The 25252-nt window shown below is 43.5% G+C and overlaps 1 protein-coding gene across 1 annotated transcript; it reads left to right on the top strand.

Moving 5' to 3' along the window:
* CALCOCO2 (calcium binding and coiled-coil domain 2) lies at positions 1-22546 on the top strand. The gene is made up of 13 exons (XM_024742986.1): positions 1-77; positions 7052-7241; positions 11482-11584; positions 11740-11873; positions 12684-12809; positions 13660-13748; positions 14129-14198; positions 14703-14825; positions 15128-15214; positions 17959-18054; positions 19597-19732; positions 20968-20996; positions 21506-22546. The coding sequence occupies exons 2-13, from the start codon at positions 7062-7064 to the stop codon at positions 21677-21679; spliced, it is 1347 nt and encodes a 448-aa protein (XP_024598754.1). The 5' UTR covers positions 1-77; positions 7052-7061; the 3' UTR covers positions 21680-22546.
* Positions 22547-25252: the final 2706 nt, after the last annotated feature.

Genomic DNA, 25252 nt, shown 5'->3' on the forward strand with positions numbered 1-25252 from the left:
TGCCCTGGGCTTTCAGCCCCGCCCCTGTCCCTTTCCCCGCCCTGTTGCTGTGGCGCCGCCGCTGGCTGCAGCCCCTGGTGAGTCCCTGGAGTGAAGGTGGGCAATTAGGGAGAGTTGGGCCCTCGGGTTCCCCGACTTCACACATCCAGTCCTGAGAAAGGGCCATGGGCGGGCAGTGGTGCAGCTGGTTTCGGTTTTCACCTCCTTCCATCTTTCTAGGGTGACCGTAAGGGAGAGTGGCGTCATGGAGCCCCTGGAGCCCCTCCGCGGCCTTGGAGGGTTGAGGGCAGTTTTTTCCCCGAGTAGGGCAGGGCTTCAGTGCCCGGGGCCGGGTGGGCGGCTCCTGGGGCAGAAGGAACCCTCTGACCCGATTGAGGGTCTTGAAGTCACGATGTCATGCCCCCGCCTCTCCGGCCGAGGTCGTGCTGGTTCCTTAATCCCCGTGCTTGACGTAATTGGTGGCTGTGGCCGAGGGCGGACCTTGCCCCGTCACCCTAGGCAAGTTACTTTCTCTTTGGGCCTCAATTTCCCAGTCTTGATCCCTGAAGCCCCCTTCCTTCAGTTGAGGCCGTTTGTAATTGGAGGAGATGTTCTAGACGACCGAGAAGAAAGAGCACTTGGGGTGCGGTGACCTGCTTCTTTACGTTGATCTCCGGTAGCCCCTCCCTCTCCACCATCCCCCCATCTTCCCCCCCAATTTAGTTTGGGGCTAATGTTCCCACTCTAATTTATTATGATTTCAACCCCTCCTGGACATTTAAACTTTTTTCTATCACTTGGATTCTTTGCTTCTGATGTAAGCCAACAAGTGGCCATGGTTGGAGCTGAGTAGAATAATACAAAAGCTATGTATTATAACATCTCCACTATTGCAAAAACTGTTAAAAGCAAAAAACTTTTAATACAATAGGTCTTTGTAGATTATGTAGAGCACATGATTAAGGAATATCCAGGTGAGTCACTTTCACAGATACTTTCAGAGGGCCTCTATTTGAAACTCTACTCTTTTGCAGAAATGACAGCTGTGGAGTGGAAAGGACCCTAAGAAAGGTAGTAAGAGTTACATAACACAAGTCATGTGGTCTTTGGAGTCAGATAGTACAAATAGGGCTCTTTAAAATTTTTGACTGTGCTTATTAATATAATACCATGCTTCCTCATTTTCTTAGATGAAAAGATAAACTCTTTCATTTCCTTTTTCCTTCACTTGGGATCATCATTATAGCTGGAAAGTTCCTTAGAGATTTTCTTGCCTGATCCATGTGTTTTACAGATGAGGAAACTGAGGCCTAAAAAGAGGTAATGTGACTTGGCCAAGATCTCAGAGCTAGTTAGTGGCAGAACTAAGACAGGAACCCAGGTCCCTTGGCTCCTAGCTTAGTCCCCTTTCTACTACACTTCAAACACTGTCACTACCCAGGTCACTTCAAGGGTTAGCAGAATCACCCTTTTCACAGAAAAAGTATAAAATCTCAGTAAAGTAAAATGGAATAAAATGGAGATTTAGTCCACAGCTTGGAGCTTTTCGCAGTTTCTCCTGGTTGCCCAGAACAGTTTTTCTGTTCTTCCCTAGTACTGTTGGCACTGTGGTGTTGTGGTATGTGGGATGAAGGCTGCTTAGAATAAGCCGGGCAGCTAATCCAAACAGTTGTTACTGAATTAGGTATTAAAAGTCTCCTGGGGGTACAAAATTTACTTAAGGCACTAGAGAGATTTTAGGTAAGGAACTGGAATGAACATGGAAAATTTGGATTAGAGCAAGTGTCTCTCATAATTTGAGGACCAGTGACTGTGTGTCTGTGCTTTTGCTCCCCATCTCAGGGCCATCTACACATCCATAATATCTATTGTCAGTGTTCTCTAAAGGGTAGTTTTGTGGAAGCATCTATTCCGGGGCCAGGGGGAGTGGAACTCAAATCAGTTCGTGCATTTTGCTAATTGCTAGTAGTTTAGAAACTTAAGTAAGCAGAAGGATGAAGGGATTAGGTTGAATGTGTGTTTAGTTTTTACTTATTTTTGTTTTTACTATTCCCAAATGAAGAACTGATTGGCATTTCTCTCTCGGCTGTGGATTCATTTGGTTTCCTTCTTTGAACTGATTCAGAGAAACTTATAATCTGTAGTCTTCACTTCTCTTGAAACATGTGCCCACTGGTATAAAAGGCTAATGTAAAAATGTTGGGCATTCTTTGTGCTAGAATTTTAGTTTTTGTTGCTGTCATTTTATAAGGTTATTCTTTGTGGTTCAGCACACATGAGGAAAAATCTTTAGGAAAATTGGTGAGTTGATTTGGTTGAATATTTGCACTGTTAGAACCTAAACCAGAAAACTTAAAAAACGACAGAAAGCTTAACATTTTTCAATTTTTCTGCTAAAAAGCATATCAGCGTCGTTTACAGATTCAAGAAAGAGCAGGAGTAGAACTGGCTTTCTGTTCCTTCAGGAGAATATAAGAGAATCTGTGCCCTCATGGAACAGTCCTGGGAGTACTGTATTAGACTTGAGAAGCTCATTAGATGAAAATGTGTCAGGTTTTCTTAGAAGCCAGGAGCCAGTTCAGGAGACTCATTTTAAGATATATTGCCTATTATTGCCTGCCTCCTCTGAGGACCCTAATCATTTTGGAAACTGAGCTGAAAAAAAGGAAAAAGTAACAACTGTGTCAGAGTCCAAGTAAAGTGCCTCTGACAGTTTGTGGAATCTCTGCATTATTTTCCCACGTTTGATGGTTTGTTTTCTGGTTTTGGTTTTGGTTTTTTTTGCGGTACGCGGGCCTCTCACTGTTGTGGCCTCTCCCGTTGTGGAGCACAGGCTCCGGACGCGCAGGCTAAGCGGCCATGGCTCACGGGCCCAGCCGCTCCGTGGCATGTGGGATCTTCCCGGCCCGGGGCACGAACCCGCGTCCCCTGCATCGGCCGGCGGACTCTCAACCACTGCGCCACCAGGGAAGCCCTGATGGTTTGTTTTTAAAATTTTCTATTTGTTTTCCCTGGTCACTCGTTATATGGCCAGTCTTTGATTTGAGGGTAGGAGTAAGGAATTAAGTGGAATACCATTCCATGACTTCTAGGGAGCCTAATTCATCCCACTGCTTTTTAATGACTCTAGGTTTCTAAATTTAACATTTGCTCTTTTTGTATTTCTTCTCTCTTCCTTGCTCTGTGGATATTGCCAGAATTAGAAGTGGATGGTGGACAGGTTCTATAGTGGGAAGAGTGGTTAAAAGAGGGGAGCTGATGCTTAAATCATTCTAATTTTCCTTCCGCATCCTTCCTGCCCGCCCCCGCCACAAACAGTCATTTCTAGACTGCTTTGTCAGAAAGACAATTTCCCAAGCCGTTGTTGGAGCCCATTTCTCCCAGGGAATTTTATCGCTGGGAGGGAGGATAAGCTTTAAGGATCACTGACCTTAAAAATCAGTAGATAGCTTCCTTCCAGGAAAAGTTGAATGAGATACCTCCTCACTGACCCAGTGTAGATTGACATGGTTATGCTCTAGGTTTACCCATGGCCTTTTCTAAAAGTTGTCGGCTTTGGTAAGAAGCAGAAAAGCCACTATTTTTCTTCACTCTACCTCCTCAAACCCTTCTGCAGTCTTGGCAGAAGAGTTTTTTATTTCGAGAATGATTGAGTTCCAAACACCCGGAGTGCCATTGGGTGTCCCCTGAGTCCTTCTGGGAATGTGATGAGGTCTCTGAAATGGAAAACTTCATGGAGTCTCTTATATTTTTGATAAGCAAGGAACCAAGGCTGTTGACTTTTCCAGACAGATGTTAGGTTTTCAGATGAATGACAAGAGATGAAGGTTCCATTGGCTGTGCACTCAGGCCTCAGAATATGAGCTCTTTCGTGTCATTTTGTGTGTGTATGCTGTCCTTTCTTCAGTGAGATTCTGTCAGGATCTCAGTTCCCCAACCAGAGGTTGAACCCGAACCACAGCAGTGAAAGCCCAGAATCCTAACCACTAGGCCACCAGGGAACTCCCTCCTCACCCTATTTTAGAAAAGAGAAAGCTGAGAAACAGCTTCTCCAAAGGTACCCAACAAGTTAAGAGCAGGGCCAAAGATAATAATTAGCCCCACCATCATTCACAGCATTGTTTACCTACAAAGCCCCTTCCTTTTACTTTTTGATGAATTGCATATGTATCTTATTCGTTCATTTATTCAGTGAGTACTTAGCAATAAGTGATTGCTATGGGCTAGGTGTTTTGTTGTGTATGTAGTGGTGATAGTGTTACGAAGGAAAAGAACAGGGAGTATGGTGGTATTTAGGTTAATTGAGAGACAGGCCCTGAATTCACTCTTACCTGAGTGTTCTCATGATCCACAGTAAAGGACAGATTAAGTCACATGCTCAGATAAATGGTGCTCCAGGCTTAGGACACAGGGGCTATGCTGGCCTCAGTGTGACTGAAGACCACTAGGAAAGACAGGGGTCTGCGAGCTGAGAAATCTCCCTGCCCAACCTCCCACAGCCTCCAGCAGATCAGTAGTCAACGGCTTATCATGAGGAACAAGTACTGGCCTAGACTGGAATGTGACCTCTTTCTTCCTTAGAAAAACAGATCTGAGGTTTGAGGTTGAGGATGTGGCCAAACTGTGTCACAAACCAGAAAGCTAGTACATTTCTTAGTTCCTTAGCTCAGTCTCGAGAACAGACAGTTCAGTGCCTCAAAGTCCTCTTACCTTCTCTGTGAAAAAATTGACTTCTGGGGGAGCTGGAAGAGGAGGCCTGTTTGCTTAGAGTTCAAAATAAAACCAGGAAATAAGTGGGGTGGGGCAGAGCTAGAAGAGCTACTGTGTTTTTCTGGTTATTGTACTTACTGTTTTTTTAAGGGTGTGTGTGTGTGTGTGTGTGTGTCTCTGTGTGTGTGTGTACGATCTTCCAACACGTTCTAACAGCTGAATTTGTAAGATACCATGTAGTAGTATTTGCAAATGTACAGCCCTTTCTTCATCTGCTGTGTAGACCTGCAGTATTGTTTTCATTTCCCAGTAGAACTCTGGGTTGAGAAACATAGACTCACTAAATGCATTTAGAAGACAGGGCATGTGGCTTTTGAGGTCCCAACAATTCAAAACACTTTGTTTCTTTTGTGTATTGTTTTTATCTCCCCAATAGTTCCCATCCTTGATCACATTTTATCTGTACTATGACCTAGAAAGGTGAAATACAGCTTACTATCCCCATTTTATAGATAGGAATCCAAACTTGCTTGCTGTCCTCCATGGGCTGCATTTTTCCATTCCTTTGCTTTTATGCATGCATGCATTCGTTCATCTGGAATTTCCTCACCCCCAAACACATTTGTCAGAATTCTAATCTTCCTTGAGGGCTTATCTAGGATTCTACTCACTCCTCGAAGCTTTTCTTCATTTTCCTAACCAGTTTCATCTCTCTCTCGAACCCAAGAGCATTTTGCACTTATTTGGCAGTCACTTAAATTCTCATCTAACCTCCATATCGGATTGGGACTCTTTTGAGGGCAAAGACTGACAGAAAAGAAAAAAAACACAAACGTAATAGTCACTAACATCTGTTAAACCCTCTCTTTATCCAGACTTTGTGCACGTGCTTTATTCTGTCACTCCGCCTTTACTTTGTGTGAATTGCCTACTCTATGGCAGGTACTGATTTAAGGACTAGACACTGCACATTGTAGGCATACCTATCTGCTTCACAGATACTATTTTTTCTTTTTTTTTTTTTTTGCGGTACGCGGGCCTCTCACTGTTGTGGCCTCTCCCGTTGCAGAGCACAGGCTCCGGACGCGCAGGCTCAGCGGCCATGGCTCACGGGCCCAGCCGCTCCGCGGCATATGGGATCTTCCCGGACCGGGGCACGAACCCATGTCCTGTGCATTGGCAGGCGGACTCTCAACCTCTGTGCCACCAGGGAAGCCCACAGATACTATTTTTTTTTTTACAAAATTGAAAGTTTTTGGCAACCCTACCTTGAGCAAGTCTGTTGGCGCCATTTTTCTAACTGCATTTGCTCACTTCATGTCTCTGTGTCACATTTTGATAGTTCTCACAATATTTCAGACTTTTTCATCATTATTATATTTGTTACGGTGCTCTGTTATCAGTGGTCTTTGATGTTACTTTTGGAAGTTTTGGGCATTTTTTAGCAATAAAATATTTTTAAATTAACGTATGTACTTTTTTTATACATAATGCCAATGCACACTTAATGGACTACAGTATAGTGTAAACATAACTTTCCTATGCACTGGGAAACCAAAAACACTGTGTGACTTGCTTTATTGAGGTATGTGCTTTATTGAGATGGTCTAGAACTGAACTTGCAATGTCTCCGAGGTATGCCTGTGTTTCAATTAATGCTCACAAAAAAAGAATGAGGTAGATGTTATTAGCCCCATTTTACAAATGAGGAACCATGCGCAGAGTCCAGTTAAGTAAATTACCCAAGGGCATGCGTTTAATAGGTGATGAAGCTGGAATTTGAACTCCAACATTTTGATTTCTGAAGCCATGCTCATCACCACTGCATGTCAAATAATCCCCTTCTCTCATCCCTATCTTTCTTTCTGCACCCATCCCCAGCTCCTAGCAGAGTGCCTTAATGTATAGAAGGACCCGATAATTACAGGATAAATGAAATTGAATAGAGAAGCTGAAATCTAGAGAAATTGACATTCCAAAAGTCACAGGGCTTGTTGGAATGAAAAATCTAGAATCTAAGTCTTAACAGTTCCCAGCTCAGGAACCTCTAGGCTGCCTTACTTAAGGCATTTAGAGGAAGGGGAGCAAACTAGATGTGAGCAGAGAACAAGGGTATGTGAGGGTGGTGGTGCCTGTGGTGAAGAGGTCACAGAGACTCAGAAAATTCTTATAGCACAGGAAGTTATGAATGCAGAGTGGCTCATAGTGAAACCGAAAGCAAGTTGTGTGATCCCAATACTTGTCAGGCTTTTGCTTTAACTGACTTGCCCCGAACTGAATGTTCCCTGGGTGAGAGCCCAGAAATTTCCAGCATTTCAGACAACCCTTTTTGAGCCTTATTCTATCCCATATCTCATAACAGGACCCCTACCATGGAAGAGACAATAGAAGATCCCCCCACATCAGCTGTCTTGCTGGACCACTGTCATTTCTCTCAGGTCATCTTTAACAGTGTGGAGAAGTTCTACGTCCCTGGAGGGGACATCACATGCTATTACACCCTCACCCAGCATTTCATTCCCCGTCGAAAGGATTGGATTGGCATCTTTAGAGTAAGTGGTTAATTTAGTACCAAGTGACTGGGAACTAGAGGTTCATCTTAGTTACCTGAGTGTGTGTCTGTCTCTGTATTATAAGCATTTTGCATATATGTGTGGCCAATGTTAAAATCCTAAACTAAGCTCCCTAGCACTTCTCCCTACACACACCAGCATGTGCTGTAGGACTCAAATTTTAATTTCAGTCTTAAGCTAAAATAAGATAGCAAATCATACAATCCACAAGTTTTATTCTACTTTCAAAGACCAAATGTAAATGTTTTTTAAATTATCCTATTTTGAAATATTCATCTATGACTTGACTGGGGTCGGTGGCCCCATATATAATTTCTGTGAATTTAAACGTCACTTGCTTACTTAGTACAATGTTTAATTTGTTTTAATATAAGTATTACAAATCTGGAAAGGATGTTGAAAATTTACCTTGTCCTATATCTTGCATCCAAGAAGTTTGTTCCTGACTAAGCGTGTCTTGCTTCTTTGTGAAGATTTCCAAGAACGGAAAGTTTAAGAGCTCCCTCGGTGTCCTCTTCCAGTGTCTAATCGCCCTGTCAGTTCAAGTACAGAAATGGTACTTTTTATTATAGTCAACTTACTGTCTAGCTCCTCTTCTTTCCCCCTCTGTATCTCTGTCTCTGACATCCCCTCACACACAAACACACACATGCACACTCTTACTCATTGACTCACTCACACACCATAATGACAAATCGTCCTATTTACAGAGACAGAGATAAAGGTCAAACGTAAGTAACTTACACTGCTGAGTCCCAACATAAGTGACCTTTGTTTTGACACCTCAGTATGTCATGTGCTTGTTTACCAATGCTGTCCATCCTAAAATCAGACATCGTTCTTGAGTGCACTGTGTAGGAGCTGATGCTAATTCACATTTCCTCATCGAATTCCTTTTCCTTAATTGTTTGGAATTCCAAGCTAAGTGATAGAACGATGGAAGCTGTAGGTAACAAGGCTGGTGTTTAGAGGTGGGGGCAGTGGACAACCGGAGGGACAGCCGGAGCAACTTCCAGTGAGGACTTCACTCTAAACCAGATGAGAGTCTTATGCTTTTAATTTATTTATTATTTATTTATTTATTTATTTATTTATTTTTGGCTGTGTTGGGTCTTCGTTTCTGTGCGAGGGTTTCTCTAGTTGCGGCGAGCGGAGGCCACTCTTCATCGCAGTGCGCAGGCCTCTCACTATTGCGGCCTCTCTTGTTGTGGAGCACAGGCTCCAGACGCGCAGGCTCAGTAGTTGTGGCTCACGGGCCTAGTTGCTCCGCAGCATATGGGATCTTCCCAGACCAGGGTTCGAACCCATGTCCGCTGCATTGGCAGGCAGATTATCAACCACTGCGCCACCAGGGAAGCCCTATTTTTATTTATTTATTTGGCTGTGTCAGGTCTTCGTTGCTACACGAGGGCTTTCTCTAGTTGCGGTGAGCGGGTGCTACTTCTTGTTGCAGTGCGTGGGCTTCTTATTGCAGTGGCTTCTCTTGTTGCAGAGCACGGGCTCTAGGCACGCGGGCTTCAGTAGTTGTGGTGCGCGGGCTTCAGTAGTTGTGGCGTGCGAGCTTCAGTAGTTGTGGCGTGCGAGCTTCAGTAGTTGTGGTGCACGGGCTTCAGTAGTTGTGGCACGCAGGCTCAGTAGTTGTGGCTCTCGCGCCCTAGAGTGCAGGCTCAGTAGTTATGGTGCACGGGCTTAGTTGCCCCGCGGCATGTGGGATCTTCCCGGACCGGGGCATGAACCCGCGTCCCCTGCATCGGCAGGCGGACTCTCAACCACTGCGCCACCAGGGAAGCCCAGCAGGTGTATTCTTAACCACTGCACCACCAGGGAAGTCCCGAAAGTGTTATTCTTTTTAAAAACAAATGTTTAAAAGCATTGTTTTTAAATGCATCTATACTTCATTCATTTCAGAGGTATTGCGTACCACAATAAGGAAATTGTGGTTAACCCAGAGAATGGCCTCTGATGTTCATTGTCACAAAGCTGTTGATTTGAACACCTACCCTAAAGTGTGCAAGCAAAGTTTAAGACTAATAAAGAGAGAACACAAACTTCTTGAGAACATATGATGTGCTAGGTCTTTGATGAGGGTGTGTGTGTGTGTGTGTGTGTGTGTGTGTGTGTGTGTGTGTGAGTGTGTGTGTGTGTGTGTGTGTGTGTTTTCTAATTTAATCCTTACAGCACAGCAGCCCCCTGAGGTAAGTAGCAGTATTGCTTGTGCACAGATGAATAAGTGAATGTACTCAAGATGGTGACCTTCCCAAGGTCTCTTAGCGGTGAAGCAAGTTTGTTTGACTCCCAAACCTCTGCTTTTCTTCCTCTTTTCTGCTGAATTCCTTGCAACAACAGATGGTCAGTTAGAGAATTAAGGGCTGACTGTAAAGTTGTGTACTTCCTAGCTCACTTCTAAAGTGCTCCTGGTGTTCTTGCAGTGCAGTCTTAATCATACCCCTCAACTCCTCGTCTGCCCTAACACCACTGGTTCCCAGCACCAAGCAGGCACTCACAAAATGTTTCTGCACGTGTAATATGCTACATCTTCTCCATAGAGTGAAAGCTACCACCAGTGATAAAGCCTAAAGTGGATGGGAGTTAGCTTTTCTTCCTTCAACGTAGAGCCCTGCGCTCCATACTCTCCTTTACCCGGGCATTTATGCGATGTTCCAGGGTTCCGGGGAGGGGAGATGTCATAGCACAAGAGGCAGGCTGCGACTAGGACTGCTCAGATGGAAGAGCCAAGGACAGAAATCGCAGTGGCTAGAAGTTGCTTCCTTGTTCCAAGGCAGCAGTAATTCTTAGGCCTTCCTAGATGATATTTTGGTCACAGTGCATTAAGAAACTCCAGGATGTGAATGAAGACTCCATAAAATTCCTGCTTCCTGTACCTCCACAGGTTTCAGTGGCCCAGAGGTGCTTACAGCAATGGTGTGGGTGTTAATGAGACACTAAAACATGCCCTAGTATGTGTGATGCACTTACAGCCTTTTCAACCCTGCTCTGATTCCTTAGTATATGAACATGGAATTTATTTTTAGTTCTTTTTCTTCCCACTGGGCTCAGGCAGGGTCACAATATGGCAATAAATGTAATTTTGCTTATTTGCTGAGTATTCTCCCCTTGAAGACACAATGGCTCCTTTTCTATTCTCCGGTATACTCTTATCTTCCAGATAGGATTTGAGCCGTCTTTTACCCCTCTTCACATTTAGTGAGAATATTTTCCACTTAGCCAGCTTTCTGCTCTGAGGCATATTTTACAGTATCCTTACATCTTATGAGTTACTGCATTCCATACCTAGAAGGGGCCTTTATGACTACCAGATTGCTGTTGTTATCTTTATCACCAAAAAGCCTTCATTAAACATGCATTAAGAAAAACACTGAAGAAAGAAAACTCTACAGATTGGACTCAGTTATCTGGTACCTCATAGTCTAAGAACACTCTTGCATCCAACCCCAACACACACATTATTTTTAAAATGCACTTTGAGGGGCTTCCCAGGTGGCGCAGTGGTTGAGAGTCCGCCTGCCGATGCAGGGGACGCGGGTTCGTGTCCCGGTCCGGGAAGATCCCACATGCCACGGAGCGGCTGGGCCCGTGAGCCATGGCTGCTGGGCCTGCGCATCCGGAGCCTGTGCTCCGCGATGGGAGGGGCCACAGTGGTGAGAGGCCCGTGTACCGCAAAAATAAATAAATAAATAAATAAATTTTAAAAAATAATAAAATAAAAATAAAATGCACTTTTAAACGCAGTGATATAACCGGGTTGGTATAGGGGACAAGACTGAATTGGACACAGGAGAGGACGAACCAGTGGAGAGGGCAGATCAGAAGTGCTTTCTGATTAAGAAGTTCCAAGAACACTGTTGTAGGAAAATAGCGGGATCAAGGTTCACAATCCCACAACTTTTTTCCCCGATCACTCTCAGTTCTATGTCTGACTTGGAGATACAATATTTGGAACTCTTGTCCTGGGTGTTGAATGGCCAGTTTTTGTTTCCTTCTAAGACAAGTAATTTAGACTGTGTGTGTGCATACCAGTTTTTAATTGTATATATAGTTATCATAAGTCAAAAAACAAGATTTGATCCATTGTGGGTAGATCTTATCATAATGAACTTACTCTATTGTAAAATCAACATAACAAAAAGTGCATTTTACGAAGACAGGGCCCAAACCTGAGCACTTTCAGATGCTGAACAAGAGCCTCTTGTCATTGCAGGTGGGATGGAAGACAACCCGTGAGTACTACACCTTCATGTGGGTTACTTTGCCCGTTGACCTAAACAGCAAATCTCCCAAACAGCAGGAGGTCCAATTCAAAGGTGAGAAAAATACTGGATCAAAGGTAGAAGACAGCTAGCAGCCAAGACTAATTAATTCCCTTGAGCTTGAGCTTTCTGGGTAGATAAAAGACTTCCGGATTTTTAGTTTTCTGAATAGACCTTATTTTGGATTAAAAATCATGTTCTGTTTTCAGCTTATTACCTGCCCAAGGATGATGAGTATTACCAGTTCTGCTATGTGGATCAGGATGGTGTGGTCCGGGGGGCAAGTATCCCTTTCCAGTTCTGTCCAGAAAATGAGGAGGACATCCTGGTTGTTACCACTCAGGTCTGTAAGCATCTCATCTCAATCCCTTCCTGCCGCTAAGGGTAGCAATCCCAGGATAGGGTAGAATTTTAGTCAGTAAGCGTTTATTGAATGTCTAACAGTTAACTGTTGGGAAAATTTTATACAGTACCCATTCAAACCCACCATTCCTAAGGGAATGACTTAGGAATGTTAATAAGATTCATTACAATAGGTGATCTCTCCTTTCTCTAAAACTTCTGTAACTCAGGTGACATTCAGTTATTTAACTTTCCCAGTTACGTAATTTTTGTCATCTGCACATCTTATCACCATAGTAAATTTTATAAGCTCCTTTGAGGAGAGACACAGCAGGTATTCTTCTTTGTATCTCTCAGATTCATTTGCTTACTCAGTTATTTAACAGGACACCTACTTCCGTCCAACACTCTGGTAGGCACTAGGGATGTAGTGAAGAATCAATTAAAATCCTGTCCCAGTCTCAAGGAGCTAAGTCTGAGAGGAGAGACAAACAATACTAAGTGTTTGCAAGAAAAAACTCTGTTCTTTTGTCATTACCCCTTTTAACTTTTTGTGGCCTTCATTTTGTTTATCTTTCTTTCTTGGTAATGGCAGCCTCAATGCTGCAATTATACAGACACACCTCTCTTACCCCGCTTCCCTACATACTGAGGGGCTGCTTCCACTTGGGGTACACAGATGTCACTACAGTGAGTGGGAATCAGCTAGACCCTAACCATCCCAGCCTATGGGAATTTTCTGCTAGAGGGACTTGAATATCCATTGAGCTATAAAGGGCCAAACATGAGCTTATGGAACGTTCTTTCGTAGGGTGAGGTGGAAGAGATTGAGCAGCACAACGAGGAGCTCTGCAGAGAAAACAAGCAGCTGAAGGACAGCTGTGTCAGCCTCGAGAAGCAGAACGCAGACATGCACGCTAGGCTTCAGAAGAAGCAGGTATGGCTGCTGGTTAAAGGTGAACTTGGAGGTTGGAGATCAGAATCCTTTTCTGTTTTTCTTGTGATCTCACGCCCTTATACTAATATCTGGCACAGATTTTAGTATATTGGAGATTTCCTTTTTATTGTTTACATATTGAAATGATATTTTCATTTAATGAATTAAATACATATACTATTAGTAAAATAATTTCATCTATTTCTTTTTACTTTTTTTAATGTTGCTACTAAAATTTTTAAATTATGTATGTGGCTTTCATGAATTAATTGGACAGCACGTTTCTAGGAGAAAAGCACCTTTATTTTGCCCACTGCTGTGTCTGCAGTGCCAGAACAGTGTCTGGTGTGTAATAGGCACTCATTAAATATTTGTTTAATGAATTAATGGACAAATATGAGCTCCACTAGAAGAGAAATTAGGTAGATGTATTTTTTCTTCCTTTTTTTAATTGAGTTGTAGTTGATTTACAATGTTGTATTCGTTTCAGGTGTACAGCAAAGTGATTCAGTTTTATATATATATAAGATACTTTTCCCGTATAGGTTATTACAAAATATTGAGTATAGTTCTCTGTGCTATACAGTAGGTTCATGTTGGTTATTTATTTTATATATAGTGGTGTGTGTAATGTTAATCCCAAACTCCTAAGGTAGATGTATTTTTAATATGGAAAGAACATATTAAGAACATTTTAATATAGAAATCCTTTTACTTGGATATTTCATTCACTGCTGTGTCATGCTATATGCCTGACATATAATAAGTGCTCAATAAATATTTGTTGGCTGCCTGAGATACTAAACACTGTCTTAGAAATGTTAAGTCCCTTTGATGTTTCAATCTACAGGAGGAGCTAGAAACCCTAAAGAGCATCAATAAGAAATTGGAACAGACAATGAAAGAGCAGAAGGACTGTTGGGAGACAGAGCTTCTTCAGTGAGTGTGCCTCTTGAATGGGAGGAGCTGCTGTATTATAGACACCCTTAGGCAGGGTCCGATTAGACTTTAGAACAGTCTTCCTGTTACGACAGTGATAGGTATGATTCTCCCTCGTTGATTCATGAGCTCTTTGACTCTAGGTTAGAGAATTAGTATCAGAATTGTAAGGACAAATGACCTGAATTCAAGTATTAGCGTTAAGTATTGAACACTTGCAGTTTGAGGTCAGGAAGCCAAAATAGGACTGAAGAAGAGACTAGTGGATTTAAAAATAACTCTGCAGGCTTAGGGCCAAGGCAGCCTTAAATCGTTTAAGGTCTGGGGGAGCTGACCTAGAATCAGTATTTTTTTTCACTTAGTCATCTCCACTTCCACAGACTGAAAGAACAAAACCAGAAGATGTGCTCAGAAAATGAAAAGATGGGAGTCAGAGTGGATCAGCTTCAGGTAGGTAATGCCAAACCTTTGCCAAAGTATATTTTCTTAGCCTTGCCACCACTCCACTGTGGTGGCCCAGGAAGATACAGCTCATTGTACTGAGTGCCTAGTGGTGGATCTCTCAGAGCATCACGCTACAGTTTCAGTGTGTGTGTTTTCCGTTCTTGGCCCTCCACACCCTTTTTAACTTTTCTTTTAGCTACAAAATCTTTTCAAGCAAAATCTTACTAAAAAGCCTGGAATGTAAAGCAGGTAGCAGCAGAACTCTCTTTTTTAGGAAGCTGTGCCTTGAAGAGGGGCTTTAAAGGGTGGTTTGTCAGATTTTACTCAGTTGAGTCTTAGATTCTCAGGTGTAAGGTAGAGCTGAAGAGTGAAGAAGTTCTTAGGGATATTTGGCAGCTGGGAGTTGCTGGGGAACACACATCTCCTTATGTTACTGTACATTTAAAAGCCTTCTTCCTGTTTAGTTTTCCTTCTTTTTTATTTTGGTTATATTCACTATTTTTGCTTTAGGCCCAGCTGTCAACTCAAGAGAAAGAAATAGAGAAGCTTGTTCAGGGAGTTCAAGATAAAGCAGAGCAGTTGGAGGACCTGAAAAAGGAAAATGGCCAGCTCTTTCTCAGTTTAACTGAACAGGTAGAGTCATGGAACAAAATATTTTTAGGCATTTGTGAAAAAAATATATACATTGTTCTTTCTTTGCTCTATCATATACCTGGGTGTCACTGGCTGTGGGAAAGGTCTCGGGGGAAGCCATCTGAAATGAGGTATCTAACGGCTTTTCTCAGAAACTAATAAGAGAAGACTTGCTTTTCTCTCTGCGCCCTGCTCGCTCATTAGCTTAGCAGGCCTTTCCCCAGTGCGTGCGCACATGTGCTTGTGCGTGTGCGTGTGCGTGTGTTTTCCCAGCAGTGGTACTGAAATCTGTTTTTGTGCAGAGGGAACACCGGAAGGAGCTCGAACGGACAGTGGAGGAGATGAAGCAGAAAGAAACTACTGCAGCGAAGAAAGAACAGGAGTTAACGGCATGTCTGTCTTTGGATGGCTATGTGGGAGGCAGCCTAAAGAAAGGAAGGGATAGGGCCTATTTTCAGGGGATGGACAGGATAAATGACACAGATTAGAATAGCATTTACCTCTGGACTTTCTTCTCTCTATCCAAAGGGACAGAGAATCTGCCATTTATAGACTGTTTAGGAGAGGTGGGCATTTCTAATATGTGACGAGTGAAAAGGAATATTGGAAGTTAAACTTCACGAGAGGTTGTAGTAAATAGAGCCTTGGGCTAGGAGTCACACAGAATAACCCTTACCCCCTTCTTAAAGAGTTTCTGTCGGGGCAGACAAATTAATGATTGTCAAATGAGCTCTACAATTAGAAGATATTATAGTAGTCAAACAAATTTTGTTATAATTAATATAATGTTAGCAATTATCATCATTATAAATTGTTCTGAGCTATGTAATATAGTAATAATGAAAGCCTAATTGACTAATAATTTCCTATAATATATTGTTGGAAACAAGGCCTCATGGTGATCACAGGTACCTAGAAGCTCCATTTTCTGAACTGTTGTAAGGACATGAGAACTCCTGATGTGTGGAGAATATCCAGTTATTGGGAATGTAACTCATATCCTCTATGCATCATTCATTCATTCAGTCATTATCTAATTGATCATTGAGTACCTACTGTATATAAGATACTGTGTATTTTAGCTTATATAATAAAGAATAGATGCAACAAAGTTTGAAAATCATCAACTCACAGATTAAGTATAGCTCACAGGAATGTTTTATTTGTTCTAGATGGTGTTTTTTAAAAAACTGATTTGGTGAACAGCACTTAAAAATGGGAACATTTCCCGTTAAAAGAAATTTGTATTTCCAGCTTCTTGAAAAATCAGAGGCTCTGGCAACATATGAGCCGACACTCCCGCCCAGTAGCAGTATCTGGAGCTGGAGCTGCTGACCCTTTAGATGGGTCATGAGTTCCCCATGTGGCTGCCGTCCTCACTGTTTTGTTGCATCCCACTCCTTCATTCAGTTCCATTACTTGCCAGGCCCCTATTGGCACTTTTGAGTTTGTGACCTCTGATGTAACAAAGAAATCTGCTTTAAATAATCTACAGCCATTCAAAGGTTTGAACCTCCTTGGTTTTCATGGAATACTTTGAAAGATCCAGGGGCTCCCCAGCTGTCTGATAGCAATTCTTTATTCCTCATGCATCCAAAAGTCCCCTAACTCTGAGGACTGTTTATCTTAGGCTTCAGGAGCCTAAGAACAAGAAAACAGCAGTGGAGGAGCAGCTAGTACAAGAGGTGGAACGCCTAAAGGCAAAGGTAGAGGCGGGGAAAGCCTGTTTCTTAGAGAAGTACAAAGAGTGTCAGTGGCTCCACAAACAGATCAGGCAACTCAGGGCTGCCGCACAGGTAGGTGACAGATGAGGGGCCCAGGAAGCAAAGGGTGTGAAGGTTTGTGGCTCCTGGACCAAGCCCAGAGGATTGTACATCCTTGTTAAGGAGAATACACCCTCTGCTAAAAAGAGGTATGGAGTATGGGGCCAGAAACCAGCCTGGAGATCCCCAGAAATAGAGGCCCCAGCTCAGCCATGGGTCTCAGGGAAGGTTTTTTGTTTGTTTGTTTTGTTTTTTGCAGTACGCAGGCCTCTTACTGTTGTGGCCTCTCCCATTGCGGAGCACAGGCTCCGGACACGCAGGCTCAGTGGCCATGGCTCACGGGCCCAGCCGCTCCGCGGCATGTGGGATCTTCCTGGACCAGGGCACGAACCCGTGTCCCCTGCATCGGCAGGCAGACTCTCAACCACTGCGCCACCAGGGAAGCCCTCAGGGAAGGTTTTTATAACCATTGAGCAGGTTTCTGTACAGACTCAGATAGTGCTTTCTTATTTCTGCCTTTTGAGGAAGTGAACCAGGACCAGAAGAGCCAGCAGGAGCCATTGGGGGTGGGGAACCAGGGGCCTGCAGTCAGTACTGTCATCGGGTAGCCCCCTTTCGCATTACTACCTCAGGGTCGGCTAGAAGTGCACAGCAGTTTGGGCACCAGCATTCAAATAAAAAATCTTGAAAAAAAACCCCACAACTGGTAGGATTAGCTTAAAGTGTTTTTATGAGGTATTCGCGTGTGTGTGTATATAGGCAGGTGTCGGGAAGCGCTGAAGCATGCCTGTGAGTTTTGGCTCCAGGAAACTAGTCAGGTGAACCCATCGTACTGGGAAGCCCAGAACCGCAGTCTGGGTTCCTTTTAGCCTTGGATAAATGCCTTCCAGGGTTCCTTCTTCCTCAGTGTAACTTGAGTCCATATGCCTATCTTCACACTGGGAGGGAGTCACACCAGCCTAACTCAGTGCTTTACGCTGTGTTGGGTGAGATGTTTATTCAAGACAAAGATGATGATTGTTTCCATGGTTGCGTGGGGTTTAAAAAAAGCTCAGTTTATCCCTAATTCTGTTAAGCCAGTCTTGAGGTTTCCCCCAAGCTAACTTTTTCTCTCTTTGGTCACTTACTCCCAGCTAAACCAAACGAAACTGGCATCTTGATGCCAGCCCAAGCCTTCAGGCATTTTGTGTTAAGTCATTTTTCTGTAAGTCAGCATCACCTCCATGGTACCACTCCTCCCTACCCCCATTTCCTTCTCCACCACCTCAGTCCCACCACTTTGGACAGCCAGATCCTCTTTGATCTTGTTTTACCCCACCTTGGATCCAGACTGCAATAGGTGGTCCTAATCCTAATTTTTTTTTTGACAGGACCAGAACTTTGACCTGTCAAAAAGACTGAGTGAGAACAAGATTCTATGTAATGTTCTGCAGAAAGAGAAAGAGAGAATGGAAGAAGAAAACGGTGTAAGTGTGTAAAAGACTTCTTAAGGGAAGGAGCAGGGTGACCCAGAGATGTGGTGATAACATAAAAAGTTAAACAAAAGAGCCCTTTCTGGGACATTGGATGAGACAGTTGCTCCCAGACAAAGAGTACATTTCATCTGGTTTCCTTATCTACCGCAAAACCCATTCTTTGTTCTGTAACTGAAGCTTGTTTGGCATGGCAGTAGTGACCTTGAAAGGAGCAGCCTTGATGAAGATCTAACTTATTATTTTTGCTTTTAACTCCACAGCTATTCTAAGTATTGTCTTTGGGGAGTAATATCCTACATCATTTTTGTGCTAGCTGAGGGACCCTTTTCCTTCAGCACAACTTTTTTCTTTTTCTCTGCTGCCAAACCAGGAGCAGAAGTGGTGGTCTCTACCAGTGCTGGACCCATGGTAGGCCCCAAATAAATACTATGCATTCATTCATTCATCAGTCCATTCTTTCATCCAACCAGTATTTATTTTCTGCTGTATGCTAAACACATTATTATTGATCGATTGAGGATGATGGCAGCAAATAAGAAGGTTGAACTTGAAGTCATTCTTACGTGCTTGCTGGCATCAAAGAGCAGGTGTCCATGCATTCTGGCTGCTCCTCCGATCTACACCTCCAGCCATTCTCCATCTCTACCCTCTCCATAACCCTTCTGGGCTGTGCCTTCAAGTGATCATTTCTACCTTTGATTATATCATTTATGCCAATGTGTTTCAATTTTGCAGAAAGACTTTGGGGTCTGTTTCTGGTCCTGTCATTCTCATCCTCTTGATTTAGTTAGCGGTACCTTGACTTGGAAATAGTCGATGGGGTGGGGGAAGGGTGTGCAGCGGATGGGGAGGAAGAATGCACACAACTTGCAGCGAGAAGAGAAAGACCTGATATTTGGGAGCTTTGTTGGGAACTACAGTAAAACCCTCTTAAGATGTTAAGAGGAAATTTACTGATTTTCTTTTTTCTAAGAACTTTAAATGCTGCCTGTCCCCCTTGTGGCTTGATCTCTTACATTCTTTCTCTCTCTCACATTCCCTCCCTCTCTTTTTTCCTCCCTCTCACTCTCTGTTGGCATATCCATTTAATGGGATAAAACATGAAGAGGGAAAATTACATCAGATGAATATTCACACTATGTAAGAAAATTGTTCTAGGAAGGAGACTAAAAAGCATTCTGCTCTCAATAATGTGTAACAATTTCAGTCTTAATATAGCTCCCACCACCCTCACATATCCATACGACTTCTGTACCCTCTTCAACTGGTGTGTATTTAAAGATTTAAAATTCCTTTTTGCATTCATTCTAAACAAAATTCAATACATATCTAAATTCAGATATTAAGAACTCAGATCTTTGGAATACTGAGGCTGCTGCTTCCCCTTTTGAAGAATTATGGTTTATCATTTCTTGGGCTTCTCCAGTGCCACATTGTTAATTGAGAACTACCTGTAATGGGCATCCCTGGCCAGTTCCTTGTGGCCATTTGTTGTTGTCTTTTAACATGTCTCTGTAAATACTCTATCCTTAGCTTTTGAAGATGGAGAACAGCACACTGCTGAGTTACATGGGTCTGAATTATGACTCTTTGCCGCATCAAGCGCCTGCTTCGAATCAAGGAGGTGCGAGACAAAACCCAGGACTTGTCTATGGAAACCCATATTCTGGTAAGACAACTTTGCCATTCGAGCTGGAGGCCCCTGCTTGCATCCCTTTCCTCCAATAAATTTTTTTTTTATCTGAAATGCTAATTAAGACCAGCCTCATTGTTAAGACTTGTTGGGCAGAAGCTGAGTACCCAACAGAAAGACTGCCAGGCAAGAAGTATTAATTGAGAAATAAATCTGAATCTAGAAGACACAAATAAGATCATTCGCCTAGAGGCAGCAGACACAAATTGAGTCCCGTGGCTATATTCCAAATATATGAGTCAGAGCAATGTCTCTGTGTAGAAGATATATACATCTAAAGCTGAGGAAGCTAATTAAGATTTGGAAGTGGAAGCACAAGAGGCGGACTGTGCCACCCAGGATGGGCTGTTAGGCAGCCACCCCCGTGGCCTGACCAAGGGTAGCAGGGATGTGCTCAACAGAGACTCCTGAGTGGTTTGGAGGACAGGAAATGGGGTGACAACCAGTCTTGCAATTGAAGGACCCGGGGTCAGATGTCTTTGCCAAACAGGGAACTTTCCTCCTTTTGTGTCTCCAAAGCGATATGAGACCTCATTTGCTTTTTTGCGACAGTTTAAAGCAGTCCTGTTCTCTTTTTTTTTTTTGCGGTACACGGACCTCTCACTGTTGTGGCCTCTCCCGTTGCGGAGCACAGGCTCCGGATGCGCAGGCTCAGCAGCCATGGCTCACGGGCCCAGCCGCTCCGTGGCATGTGGGATCTTCCCAGACCGGGGCACGAACCCGTGTCCCCTGCATCAGCAGGCGGACTCTCAACCACTGCGCCACCAGGGAAGCCCAGTCCTGTTCTCTTAACAGTCACAGTCTGATCTTTGCAACAGGCAGGGGTACAAGTATATTTTTCCTTACAAGTATTTTTAAACACTTCATTTAAAAAATGACTGTGTGGATTTGGTCTTAAAATCTATTCTCAGACTATTTCCGTGTTAAATTGTTACTGTTTTCATTAAAATCTCATTTTCTCCACACTGAAAATAGGTTTATTGTTTTTTTCTGATTATATAATGGCTACTGAAAATGCCACTTCATTATTTTTTCCTCTTTTCCCACTATCCTTGACCTAGATCCCCTCTATCAAAGTAGATGGTATATATGAGAGCTAAAGAATCAGAAGGGGAACAATGAGGGTTACAAAAAACAGCTGCTAGAACACAGCTGGAGAATGTATCCTAAGGATGCATTTCATTGAGTGCAGTCTTTTTTATTACCTTCAGGTATCCAAGAAAGTCCTGCCCCCAGCCTGGTAAGTATTTGATTCCTGAGATTGCCCACAGCAAATCTTTGAGAAGATTTCCCTTCCTGCTCCATCCAGTTCACGGGAGAACCGTAGGGAGACTGGTTCACCGTGATAATCCAAGTCAGCAGGGTCAATTTGGTCAGTGCCGAAAGCTGAGAGAGCCTGTTAGGGCGGGGAGAAGAAAACACAGTTCATCCGTCAGTGTTCCGCTGAAGAGTTTTCACCTGTGAATTGAGTTTGGTAGAAGGACTAGGGCGGAGATATGAACCAGGCAGGTAGCCAAACGAGGTATGTCCAGTGCCCCTTCCAGGCAGTATTACATCCTTTCAATCCTGGGGTTAGAGAATGCCCCAGTGAGTGTCTCCCAATGTGAATTTGTTCATTCATCCTCTATTTCTTGATCACCTACCATCTGCCAAGCATGATGCTAGGTGCTGAGGATATAGTAGGAAGTCAGACACAGCTCTGCCGCATATAACTTACATTCGGACTGACCTCTTTGCTCTTCCTCCCAGCTCTCCATCAAGAAATGCCCCACCTGCAAGTCAGACTTTCCTGATGACTTGTTTGACCACACCTTGGAGCAGCACATGCAGCCCTGTAGTTTGAATTGTCCAATTTGTGACAAGGCCTTCCCAGCAAAAGAGAAGCAGATCTTTGAAGACCATGTGTTGTGCCACACTCTCTAAGTGTCCCAGCCTCTTGGATCTATACTGTACATGGATTTTATAGAGCAGAAGCTTCTACTATGAGTTATGACCCAAGATCCTGCCTAACCTGAATTATTAGGGATTTACTTAGTCCTGCTGCCCTATAGGTGGAGTCATGTCGATTATCTGAAGCATAGTGTTAAGGGCGGTTACTTCCATCCTTGTGGGTTTTAGTACCTTTTAAGTCACATAACTCCAGCTGTGTCAGCCTCTCAACTAAAATGCCCATTCTTGCGAGGGTCTCCAGCATAAAGGCCCTGGGATGGAGCTGACCTGGCTGTTCACAGGAGGCCTGACTCGAGTACTAAGTGAGTAGTTTTCTGGGTTGTCCCACTGCCATTCAAGGTCAGGCCTTGAGTGTGTTTGTACTCAGTCCTCAGTCCTAACCCTGGGGCTGGTGACTGATCAGAGGTTGAGAATTTCTACCTCCTCCTCAGGCCTCCTTCTCCAACTAATTTAGAATAGTCAAAAAAGGCATGGCAGAGAACCCAGACATCCAATTTGGATACCAAGGTTTTCTCATCTTGATTTCCCAGCTCCCGACGGAAGCATTCCTGAACAATGGACATGAAATATTTCACTCACAGAAAGGCTTTCTCTCTGGATACCTCTGACTGGCATTTTCTACTCTGGTTTTTTCCTGTGCACATAACTATTATTGTTGTAAGTCCTTTCTTAATGGTTAGTGGGACTTGTTAGAAACTGTATGGGTTTGCAACTTTCTGAGCAGGTGAGTTTGAATATGGATAAGTTAGAATAAGAACTATTGTTAATCGCTTTAATACTAAAAATAAACTAGTCTTCTACTTCAGGGACTTTGGTAATTTAAAATAAACCTTGAGTTCATGTTTTCTTTATTTTTAAGCTTGTGGGGAAAGTATAATAAAAGGATTGTCGGAATTATAGACCCCCACCAAGGATTCCTCTTCACCTGTCTTAACTAGTCAACAAAAGAGTGTCCTGGTCATTATCTTGAGGTGGAGAGGGAGGTGACGAAGCATTAGTTTGAGAAATCTGGAGCCCTGACTTTCTTGTTCTAACTTTCTGTGCATTTTTGAAAGGGTGTGGATTTGGGCACCTTTTGTGAACTAACTTCAATTCCCTCCATCCAGATCTGCCTAATTGAACTATAAGAAAGCAATTCCATTTTCTCCACCCCAGGGACTGAACAAATGGAAATGACTCCCAGGCAGTCAGCCAGCTGGTCACCGTAGAGACTTTTACAGAAACTTCTCAATGATGTGAAACACGATGCTGTGCACCAGGTTGAGCCAGTTATAGCTCTGCATTCCTTCTGCGGTTTTCCCTGACGTGACTGAAGTTAGGCCTTAGACTAACTGTATTGTCCTAGTCACAGCTCCTCACCTTTATTTCTCCTTTGATAAAATGAAGATGAGACTGTACTCCCACTGCTTCTCCCGTGTCACCATTTCAATATGATGTCTCTTGGACTCATACGCCTTTGCCCTGTAAGAATCAGATGTGACATTAAGACAAAGTCTAGAACAGAAATATAGGACTTCCCTGGTGGCGCAGTGGTTAAGAATCCGCCTGCCAGTGCAGGGGACAAGGGTTGGATCCCTTGTCCAGGGAGTTCCCACATGCCCCGGATCAACTAAGCCCCTGTGCCACAACTACTGAGCTCACATGCCGCAACTACTGAAGCCTGCGCGCCTAGAGCCCGTGCTCCACAACAAGAGAAACCACGGCAATGAGAAGCCCGTGCACCGCAACGAAGAGTAGCCCCCGCTCACCGCAACTAGAGAAAGCCCACACGCAGCAACGAAGACCCAACGCAGCCAAAAAAAAAATGAATGAATAGAAATATAACGGGGAGACGGTAACACAGTTTTTCTGGCAGATACCCTTCCTGCAAAATTTCTGTTGCTCCCCAGATAGTTCCAGTGAAGAATTGCAGTTTCATTTATTTTATACTAGTCAGCTCTTAATTAAGCACACGAATGGAGAGGAGCAGTGGTGCACATAACCCAAATCAGCGAATAGCATTTTCTGGTGAATTACCCACCCCTTTGCCCCTGCTACCCTGAGGGTTACCGTGATTATCAACAGCAGCAGGAGCCCTTCCACAGGCTTGGTACAAAAAAGCAGTTGAGGTGTTAATGATCCTTTTTGCTGGATGTAAAACAAAGCATCTTTAACCACTGTTCATTATCCCCAGCTGCTCTTACCAAGGCTTTGAAGGGGAAATGACGCTCCAGGCATCTACTAGTGGTAAAGGAAACAGTCATTCTTACATAATCCAATCATCACCCCAGCCTTTCTCGTCTATACCTCTTACACCCACAGATTTTAAAGCTGGAAAATTCCTGCAAGAAATAACAGCTTGTGGGAGCAAATTGGATTTGAGAATCTGTGTACTTATTATGGCAACAAGTTTTCCTTCCTAGTTCATTTTCTCTTTTCTAATATTAAAATGTTTTTGCGTTACCTTAGCACACTCACTCACTAAGCAGTGGGGAAAAAAGTCACCCTGGCATACATGAGTGTGAGTGGTGAAGGAAAGCTAACCTAAAATCAGAGAAGGGAGAGTTGGCAAGATATATGGTAAACTTAGACCCCTAAGAACACCTGTAGCTTCAGCCCTTTTGCCTCGTCTTGCTAAAAATTGGGATGAAATGGAACTGCCTTGATGTTTAAATATGATCCTGTGATTCGAGTGATTTTCTACAGTGGCTGTGGATTGCACTGAGCTAAGCATTCTCTAACCTGGTCTCCTAGCAACAAATGCTAATGAGATGGTAGGCTGTGGCAAAAGATGCCGTCCATTACCTAGGGAAAAAAGCAAAGTGGACTCGGCATAACAGAGCTCAAACCCGAAGAGATAGCACCTAATTCCCCTGAGTTAACCAACAGTAGGCCACAAGCTTGGGGAAATTACACTGAGATCTCCTTAATTGATCTCATATAAATATTAAAATAATGGCTTTATAAGCATGTAGTGCTTTATAGTTTAGAATGCATTTCATATAGTCCATGTATACTTTCAGTAACCCTTTGAAACAGAGAGCTTTTTTAAAATTTATTAATTATTTTTGGCTGCATCGGGTCTTCTTTGCTACGCGGGCGGGCTTACTCTAGTTGCGGTGAGCAGGGGCTGCTCTTCGTTGCAGCGCGCAGGCTTCTCGTTGCGGTGGCTTCTCTCATTGTGGAGCATGGGCTCTAGGCGTGCGGGCTTCAGTAGTTGTGGCACGTGGGCTCAGTAGCTGTGGCTCACAGGCTTAGTTGCTCCACAACATGTGGGATCTTCCCAGATCAGGAATCAAACCCGTGTCCCCTGCATTGGCGGGCGGATTCTTAACCACTGCGCCACCAGGGAAGTCCCTGAAACAGCTGTTAACTCCCATTTTTATAGATGAATAAGATGAAACATGGGACTTCCTGGTGAAGAGCTTTGTTTCAGGGAAGTCCCTGAAACAGCTGTTAACTCCCATTTTTATAGATGAATAAGATGAAACATGGGACTTCCTGGTGGTGCAGTGGTTAAGAATCCGCCTGCCAATGCAGGGGACACGGGTTTGAGCCCTGGTCTGG

Source organism: Neophocaena asiaeorientalis, unplaced genomic scaffold (genome assembly GCF_003031525.2).
Source record: "Neophocaena asiaeorientalis asiaeorientalis breed wild unplaced genomic scaffold, Neophocaena_asiaeorientalis_V1.1 scaffold1, whole genome shotgun sequence".
Taxonomy (NCBI): Eukaryota; Metazoa; Chordata; class Mammalia; order Artiodactyla; family Phocoenidae; genus Neophocaena; species Neophocaena asiaeorientalis.